At 28.9% G+C, this 10,344-nt stretch overlaps 2 protein-coding genes across 2 annotated transcripts; both read left to right on the forward strand.

Moving 5' to 3' along the window:
• The first annotated feature begins 3,003 nt into the window (after window positions 1–3,003).
• Window positions 3,004–4,510, forward strand: LOC115700791 (transcription factor PRE6). Its single transcript, XM_030628438.2, has 2 exons — window positions 3,004–3,592; window positions 4,139–4,510. The coding sequence occupies exons 1-2, from the start codon at window positions 3,458–3,460 to the stop codon at window positions 4,289–4,291; spliced, it is 288 nt and encodes a 95-aa protein (XP_030484298.1). The 5' UTR covers window positions 3,004–3,457; the 3' UTR covers window positions 4,292–4,510.
• Window positions 4,511–6,892: 2,382 nt separating this feature from the next.
• Window positions 6,893–8,764, forward strand: LOC133030379 (uncharacterized; the record flags this gene model as incomplete). Its single annotated transcript, XM_061103112.1, has 2 exons — window positions 6,893–7,147; window positions 7,270–8,764. Coding segments are annotated over 2 exons (366 nt in total), but the record flags the coding sequence as incomplete, so codon positions are not given.
• Window positions 8,765–10,344: the final 1,580 nt, after the last annotated feature.

A 10,344-nucleotide genomic window follows, 5' to 3' on the forward strand; every position in this document is an offset into this window, starting at 1 on the left:
TGTTTTAACATTGATCCCCAAGATTAAATGCCCTAATACAGTGAAGGACTTTAGACCTATAGCATGTTGCAACGTAATTTATAAAATTGCTACAAAGCTAATATGTTATAGGCTAAAGACTGTGTTACCAAGTTTCATAGCACAAAATCAAGGGGGTTCTGTGCATGGGAGGTATATTGGACACAACATCATGATTTGTCAAGATCTCATCAAGCATTATGGAAGGAAAGCCAAGAAAGCCAACTTCATGATCAAGTTAGACCTACAAAAAGCATATGATACAATTGAATGGGGTTTCATTGAGGAGATATTAGAAGTTTTTAATTTCCTAACTCAGTTCACACAGTTGGTTTTAAGGTGCATAACAACTCCAAATTCTCTCTAATGTTTAATGGAGAGATGCATGGTTTTTTTTTTTTTGCATCAAAGAGGGGACTAAGACAAGGTGATCCCATGTCCCCTCTCATATTTGTGCTAGGAATAGAATATTTGACCAGGATAATGAAGAAAGTTGGTACCAAGGCAGATTTTAAGTACCATGACAGAGGCAAAGAATTGCAACTCAACCATTTGAGCTTTGCAGACAATGTCGTCCTATTTTGTAATGGAGACTTCACTAGTGTCTTATATTTGCTGCAAGGATTGAAGTTGTTCTCACATACTTCAGGATTATTTCCAAATGCAGCCAAGTCTGTAATTTGTTGCAGCAACATGCCTCAGCAAGACCTCAGCAGAATTTTAGCAATCTCAGGGTTTTCTCAACAAACCCTACCATTCACAAACCTAGGAATCCCTCTTTTCTCAAAGAGAAATTCTAGTAAAGAGTGTGCTATTCTTGCTGAAAAAATGGCTGCAAGGGTGAGAACTTAGAGCACAAGGTATCTTTCATTTGCTGGCAGGGTAGTATTGATTAATTCAGTGCTATTAGCCGTTCATGCCTATTGGAGTCAAGTCATGATCTTGCCACATAAAGTTGTTAAAGAAATTGAAGCAATTTGCAGGGCATTTTTATGGAATGGGCAACATATGTTCCAAGGAGCAGGGGCTGTAGCTTGGGCCACCATTTGTCAGACCAAAAACAGAAGGAGGCATCAGTTTTAGAAGAGTAAAAGAGTGGAATAGAGCAGTTATGATAAAGTATGTTTCGGCTCTTGCTAAGAAAGAAGAGAACTTGTGGGTTAAGTGGATACATGCTGTCTACATAAAGAATAAAGTGTGATGGAGCTACCCTATTCCAACAAATGGGAGTTGGTATTGAAGGCAATTGGTAGCTCTAAAAAACCAGATATGCCCCGGCCATGATTAATACCCAACAGTTTGCACAGGAAAAGTACCAAATTGCAGTAGGTTATAGGCTGATATGTCCACCTCAAGATAAGAAATATTGATGTGCACAAGTGTGGGGTAGGTTCAACATACCCAAACATCGTTTTAATTTGTGGTTGGCACTTCAAGGAAGACTAAGAACAAGAGAAAGATTACATAGATTTGGCATCATTGATTGTCCAAATTGTTTATTGTCCAGCAATGGTGTAGAAACAACTAATCACTTATTTTTTGAGTGCAGTAAGACAAAGCAGTATCTAATGGAAATTGCACAATGGCTCGGCTGGGGTGGACATGCCACGGCTGAGTTAAACTGAGTCTCCAAATGGATTAATCGAACCGAAACCAGTAGGTTTTCAAGGAAAATGATGCATGTTGGTTTAGCTAGCCTTGTCTTTACATGTGTGGAAAGCTAGGAATGAGTTAATATGGCAAGGAAATGAGCCAAATTGGGTACATTTAACTGCCAGGGTCAAAAGAAAATATAAAGCAAAGGGTAGTTCTTGTATGGTCTAAGAAAGTTAGTCAAAAGGATGAGATTTGGTTGAACAATTTGTAAATTTATGTATAGATAGACATAACAAGGCCTTAGCAACATTGTTAATTAAGGTGCTTTAGTTTGTATAAACATAGTTAAAATTAGACTGATTCATAAAAAAAAAAAAAAAGCGATAGTTGGTGGAACTATAAGGTTACTGCTGAAGATAGTTGGTATTGGCGCCAAATTATGAATATGAATAGTAAAATGAAGCTTTAGATGACAGAATATCAGTTACGACAATGTAAATGCACAATAAAATTTGGCTATGAATTTTTGAGTAAAGGAGGAGAAAGTGAGTTGGTATATATATGGGCAGGTTTGGAGGTACTTTAATATTCCCAAATACTGAATCATTCTCTGGTTGGCGATGTTGGAAAGATTGCAAACAATGGATAAACTTTTTTGTTTTAAAGTCAGTAAAGGCTAGGTACATTTTATATGTGGAAGTGTCATAAAATCAATTGAACATATATTTTTTGAATTCTATTATAATAAAATTTATATCCAATCCATTAAAGATTTGATGGGTTGGGATTACAACAGAACTAATATGCAGATGTTGCTGAATTGGCGATTTCTGCCGTTTAAGAAGAAATTTTTTGCCTTAGCCATGACAACCATGCATGGTTTATCATGTATGGATGTGCCTAAATACTGTGTTGTGGGAATCAAAATTATTGACCATTACCTCTACTATATATATATATATATAGAATATAAAAGGATGTGAAGAATAAAATGTGTATGATTTTGCTAAAAAAATGAAAAGGAAGGATATAATTTGGTGGGAAGTTTAATTTGTAAAAGGGGGTATAGTCATGGTTGAAAAGTTTTTTCAGGCCGGTGATTGGTGCAGGTTGATTGTATATGTGAAAGTTTTTGTGAAATATAAGCTTAATGCTGATTTAGAAAGAAAAAATAAATAAATAATTAGTACATTCTATGTATCAAAACGAAAAACAAAAAAAAATACACGATAATGTATAATTAAATTATATAAATTCTCCGAATTCAAATACGCTCTAAAGATGCCATACAAATATATTATATAAACATATATTAGATTGTGAGATCACGTGTGCAAGAAATAAGTGTGGACCCTGGAAGGTTTACTTATATAAATATTTAAATGTTGGTGTTAATAGAATAGGGTAATTAATAATATAAGAAGCCATAGCCCACTGCTTTCTCCCATGCACTTGTCGTGCTCTCTCCCAACATCACTTCTCTACTTCTCGTCGGGGCTTTCCTTATCTCTCTCTCCATAACTTGTCTCATAATTAACACTACCCCGATATTCTCTCATCTCTCTCTCTCTCTCTCTCTCCTCACAATTAAAATTAACTCACTTATATATATATATATAGCCACACCCCTCAACTTCCCTCTCACAATATAACTAGCTAGCTTTATATAGTTCATTACTTGTTCTCTGACAAAACCCACACTGACTTTCTCTCTATCTACCCATAAATATATTCAACCAAAACAAATAAGAAAGGAACTGATATATTTATATATCTATAGCTAGCATTACTTATATATATACTAGTGGCCTGATTATATATATCGATCCAACAAATTAATATTATGTCTAGCAGAAGATCGCGTTCAAGACAGTCGGGTGTTTCAGTTAATAACAACATCACTGATGATCAGATCACCGATCTCGTTTCCAAGTTACAACGCCTTATTCCTGAGATTCGCAACAGACGCTCTGACAAGGTTTTTATATATATATATATGATTTAGCTTTGCTTATTTCTACATATATTAGTACTGGCCATATAAAAATAATAACAAGACTTTTTACTTATAATTAAATTCATATATATTATTATTGTGTGGTCTTCATTTTGCCGTGGTAGATAAGTCACGATTGTTTTACAGCCTCATTTATTTCGCAAGTTGAGAGAGAGTGTGGGACTCAATTGTTCCTTATTCCTTCTCACAATGAGATATTGCATACATTGTAGTATCCCTATTACACCCTCCATCACATATTTGATCAAAAACTCAATATTGCTCTACAAGTCTTTTCTTTTTTCTTTTCTAAATAATGACAAAGTTATTAAATGATTTCTTTTTGCTGCTATTTCACTTTGTGTACTAACAAATTAAACATTAATTTGCTATATAAATTTTGAATATTTATATAGCAAATGTTTAATGATGGTACTCGTAACAACTATTTAATTTCTTTGTACCTATATAGCTAGAGATTTTGTAAAAATTAATATCACTGTCAACTAACATGTTTAAATTTTATAGGTATCGGCTTCAAATGTATTGCAAGAGACTTGTAACTACATTAGAAATTTACACAGAGAGGTAGACGACCTGAGTGATCGACTATCGGAGCTCTTGGCGACCACAGATAACAATAGTGCTCAAGCTGCAATTATTAGAAGTTTACTTATGTAAATCACTATTGCACTTTTAGTACTAACTCTTCTAGTCCCAATATATAATATTTATATATCTATCGTTTCATATATATAAATATATGTTTTTGTTTCTATTTTATTTTATTTCATTTTTTATACATGTACTCTAATCAATATCGGTTATTGGATGGGTACGTGAACGATTGAAACTGTCTCATTAAGTATTGAGTCTATATAGTATAATGTAATGGCTAATCGTAAGGTGATATGTCTAAAAATGTTAAGTACAATTAGTGCCCAATAACAATAACAATGCTATTAGGAAAAAGGGTTTAGTCATAAATATAAAATCCATATGAACATGCCTTTTCCAGAACCCAAGAATATAATAATAATTTTAATTCATAAATGAAAGGTCTTCAATCTTGATCAACTTTTAATGGACTAGTTTCTCATTTTTTGCATCAAGACTAAAATAGAGATGCTAAGAACATCTATCTATCTTAAGGTGTTAAGCACTATAAGCCATCATGACATATTATTAATGCATTTTTTATATCAAAACTTATATATCTTAATTTAATAAATAATATAAAAAACAACTAATTAATTATAAGGTATATACTATATAGTATTGGGCACAAGTGCCAAATATAAATAAGAATGCTCAGAATAATATGGTGTGGCCTTTGCCACCCGGGGTTAAAGTTTTTTAGGTTATCTGAATATTGCTGGGACACTTTTGTAGTTAAAATTGTTAGTATAATATTTGTATTGTTTTAATAAGTAGTATATACTTTTAAATTTCCATATATTAAATATATATGTTTCTCAGTTTCTCTATACATTATCCACTTCCAGTTGGCCCTCCTGTTCCTTACACTATTATATGTGTGAACACGGGACATGATAATTTACAAGTCAAAATATAAAATAAATGAATGAGTAAAATAAGTGGATTCATAAGAAATAAGCCAACCTCTACATACGCCTATATATACCTAATTAAACATAACCAAGTAGAAAGTTAGTCCACGAGCTAATTAATCTTTATGAAATGGGAAGATCATTTATGATAGAAGAAGTCAATTAAATAGATAAAAGTAATGATAAATGATAAATGTAAATATATTTTTAATATAATATAAAAAAGAATTTTTTTTCTCTTAATTAAATAGAAAATTAAACGCATAACTCTAAATTTTTTTGTTATCGGTTACCAGATTAAAATCTCAATTTTAAAAATAAATATGTTTAAATTAAATTTCCATTTCTTAAAACTTCTCAAGGTAATACCTATGAAATTATATACATCTATTCTATATAAAGTGTGTCTATATAACAGAATTCTTGATTTATGAGAAATTATTGAGTGATTTTTTCTTAAAAAAGAAGTTTTCTATTCAAAAATAACAGTTTTTTTTTTTTTATTATTAAGATGTATTTTAATATTAATTTTTAAATAAATTAATATTACTTTTAAAGTCTAAGTCACCAATATTTTTAGTTTAACCAAAATATACTATAACTTAACATAATATTCCTAATCAATTGTAATCTCGCTAATATAAAGTGATTGAATACAGAATAACAAATAAAAAAGATACATAAATAAATACAAGCATATCTTAACAAAAAAGATAAATAAATATTAAATTAACAGTAAATAATTATAAATTATTAAGAAAGTGTAGTATGTATACCTACTTCGAGGGTGTAATTTCTAGAGTTAAGAGACTTCAATATGTGGTGCATATATATTTTTATATTTACTTATATAGATAATTATATTTTATTTTTTTAATTATAAATTTAAAAATTGAAGGAAAAAATAGAAGATTTTAAAGCAATTTATAAACTGAATTAAAAAAAAATAAATAAAAAGTGGGATAATTTTGAGAATATATATACCTATTTAGAGTGATTTTGTATTGATTAATTAATCATATATACTTTTTTTTAATAAATTAGTTAATATATACTTTTAAAAAAATAGATTAATATGTACGGTTTGAAAGTAAAATTTGAAATTAAAAATATTAATTTTTAAATAATAATTAAGTATTTTTGGTTTTTTTAATTAAATTATCATTTAAATTTAATAAAATATTTTAAAAAAGAGAGAATTAAGGAGAGAAGAAATAATATTGTTATTTGGAGTGATTTTAGAGCGACACGATTTAAACTTAATAAAAAAAATTTAAAAAAATGAGAGAATTAAGGAGAGAAGAAATAATGTTATTTGGAGTGATTTTAGAGCGACACGTCACAGTTTCATACTTCTCATTTATATATCTTTATATATTAAAAGTGCTTATCTAACGGCATTTCTTAGTTTAACAAATTTACCTTAAAAAAAAGAATATTCTGTTAAATTTAACGATGTTAATAGGTTTGATCTCCCGTTAACAAATAAACCCAATAATTAAACCCAAAAAATTAAACAATCTTTTTTAAAATTAAAAAAAAAAAAATCATATCTCTCTAACAAACCGTAAAATATTTGAGATTTTACGAATAATTCCTCCGTTAACCCTAAGAAAAAGAAAAATATAACCAATCAATAAATCTTCTTACCCTATACTATCAAAAACTAATCACATCGTTCTGATCCTAATTTCTCTCTCAATAACAATATTTTTCGTCCCTCAGCCCTCTCTACGTTTTCCCTTTTAGCGCTCCGGTGGGGGAAAGAGTAGCTTTGGTTGCTCTACGGTCAATTATGGTCCGAGTTCGGCAAGCAGCGGAAAGGTCTGGTCCAACGGCGGAAGAGGTTCGTGTTGTGGCTGTTTCCAAAACCAAGCCCCTTTCTCTCATCCGTCAGGTCTATGACTCTGGCCATAGATGCTTTGGTGAAAACAACGTTCAGGAGATTCTCAAGAAAGCTCCTCAGGTCTCCCTCTACAAATATATATATATATATAACATTTTCAAGTTTTTTTTTTCTTTTTAACATGTTGGGCTTTGTATGAACAAAAATACTTTTTTTGATATTTTTGTTTTGTTTTTGAACAGCTCCCTGATGACATAGAATGGCATTTTATTGGACATTTACAGAGCAACAAAGTGAAATCTCTTCTGGGTTTGTTCAGTTTTTCTTCAAATCATAATATAAACTTTAATTGATTTAACAGTTGGAATGTTAGCCTTATAATTAAAGTGAAGCTATGATTTGAACGATCATTTAAATGGTAAAAATGTTGGGTTTGATTATTCCAAATCTTAAATATTTTATGTACTTTTGGGGAGTTTGTAATTTGTAACTCTAAAATAAAAGCTTTGTTGTTATAGAGCAGAAAGGTTTAATTTTGAAGATATAATGCTTAAAAAATTGTAATACAGATCTTATATTTGCTTTTTTATTTTCCTTTTAATACATTAGGGTATGATTTTGAGGCCATAGATTTATTAATTTTTTGCAGCTGGAGTTCCTAATATAAGCATGGTTGAGGGTGTGTACGGTGAGAAGTCCCTATTGGGCATTTACATAGTAATTGCTCTAATTCCTTAGTCTCTAAATATTTTAAGGTTTAGCAAGAATGTTAGTTTCAAGAAAGAAAGAGAGAAAGATTAGTGCCATTGAAGTGCATATTTTTGCCATAACATAAAGTGCAACTCAGCACCTGAAACTTTGAGTTTGAAGAAATATTAAATATATAGGTAAGTAAGACCCATTCTCCTTTCTCCTCATCTTAAAGCCCCAAAATAACTAAAATAATATCCCACCGAACTCCACTTAAAATTACCTTTTATATTATTATATAAATATAAATTTAATTAGAATCAAGGGTCTCGTGGATATTAGTAAATAATTTTCAATGTTATTATTAATGAGAGTCTCGTGGGTGTGTGAGTGTGTGGGAGATGTATAGCGGGATGAGTTGAAATGCTCATTATAACATTTGAATAACAATGTGTATATTATAGGTTTATATACACAATTATAACATTCTTAACAATTAGTTATATAAAACATATCGTTTATAAAATAATTTACAATTACTTACTAAATTCTTAAACAAAAACTACTGGAACTTATATAAAACTAATATTTACGTGGCTCGCCCCGTAATTCTCATCTAGTATATAGATATAGATATATAGGTAGACTATTAAAACTAACATATTGCCATCAGTATTTATTTTAGATTGCAACACCATTATTTGAATTATTTGAACATACATAAAAATTACTACACTCAATAATAAAATAAGTTTTTCTTGAATAGATCACTTTATTAAAAAAATTCAATTTGACTATAATAATAAATTAAATTATATGATTATTTATTAAATCATTGTCATTTATAGTATAAAACACCTATCATAAAACTAAGTATACGTGTCTTGCACGTAGCTTTCTCCTAGTATATACATATATATATAAATGCGTGCATTATTAATTGATATTATCTATTAGTACTATTAGAAAAATTTAAGTTCTTATGTTTTCTTTTATTATATAATCACACCATTTATCCAATTATCAAATATTTGAATTTCTATACTATTTTACTATCTAATATAAAAAAATTTATTATTTTTACAATATATGACCGGAAAGTATTGTATTAATATCATATTAAGCATGCTATTAATAATACCTAATCAACAACAAATCCTGCTCCTATTAACAAAGATCAAATTAACAATTAATTTTAAAACATTAACATAATAATAGACATGCCTTTAATTTTAATTTTGATCTCCAATCGTTTTGTGGATTACACTTCTTTGATATCTACACATATGGAGAAAAGAGAGTTTGGGTGTGATGAATACTACTCTTCCATTCTTTCTACAACATAGTCACACTCATTCTACCTTAATCACCAATCACGAGCACAAAGATCTTTATAATAAGGAATTATGAGTCAATTGAGCTTAAATGTTTAATGTGAGAGAATTAATTGTCTTGACTCAATGGGCTGACCAAAAATATTTTAGAGCGTGTCCATTGACCCTGAGCATGTTATTATGTTATGTCCACTTCGATTATAATACAATACATTACCGATTATACAGTTATTATTATATGCTAATACAAATAGTACATAGTGAGAAATATTTAGTTATGTTATTAGTCCACATAAAATATTATAATATGAGAGATTAATAAAAGTTAGAGGTTTAAGTATATTATTTTTTTGTATAAATATAATTATGATATACAGTGTAAAAAATATATTTTGTTTGATAATTCTTTTAGCTAAATAACTTCATTAATCATATATAATTATGATATACAGTGTAAAAAATATATTTTGTTTGATAATTCTTTTAGCTAAATAACTTCATTAATCATATAAATTCGAATTTTTTATTTACTATATTGGTTCTTGGGAAAAAAATAATAATTTAATTAATTTTTTAAAATTAATATTTATAGTTTTTTTTTAATTAATATATATATTTATACTTTTAAAAGATGAGTTAGCTGCTAGTTTGAAATAATTATTGACCTTTTACTTTTAGAGTATGGCAGCTGATCGCGGGGATATAGAGTTGTTGGAGGCTTGGAGGTATATATGTGGACTGAAAGACATATATTGCATTATGGCATCATCATATATTGTTTAACTATATATGAACACTCACTCTTTCATGCATATTATGTATTCAAAGTTACTCTATGAGTATTAATTTTAAAAGTAGATTTTAATTAGCGAATAATAAAAAAAAAATTAAATTTTTATATTTAATTTAACTACTTACTTAAAAAAAATAAAAATAAATATCTATTTTTATATTATATCAAAAAAAAATTATATACAAAATATTTAACTCAAACTCAATTTTCTTAAATTTATTTTTTTTTCTTATTTTTTCAGTCAATAGAACAACCTTAACCCATATAATGTAAAAATAAGATATTTTTACTAGGGGTGTTCACTAAGTATCCGATCCAATCCAATCCGCACGGTCCAATCCAATCCAATTCAATCCGCAAAATGCGGATATCCGCACTTGCACGGATTAGATTGGATTGAAAAATCTAAAATCCGTTGCGGATTGGATGTTATTTGACCTCAAAAAGTAACCGATCCAATCCAATCCGCACTTACTTATATATATTTTTAAGAAATTATA

Source organism: Cannabis sativa, chromosome 8 (assembly GCF_029168945.1).
Source record: "Cannabis sativa cultivar Pink pepper isolate KNU-18-1 chromosome 8, ASM2916894v1, whole genome shotgun sequence".
Taxonomy (NCBI): Eukaryota; Viridiplantae; Streptophyta; class Magnoliopsida; order Rosales; family Cannabaceae; genus Cannabis; species Cannabis sativa.

What these genes read in the sequence shown, in the direction of transcription:
- LOC115700791 (XM_030628438.2), top strand. Translation starts at nt 3,458, where the DNA reads ATGTCTAGCAGAAGATCGCGTTCAAGACAGTCGGGTGTTTCAGTTAAT. An exon ending in GCAACAGACGCTCTGACAAG is followed by an intron (nt 3,593 to 4,138) that starts GTTTTTATATAT and finishes TAAATTTTATAG; the next exon opens with GTATCGGCTTCAAATGTATT.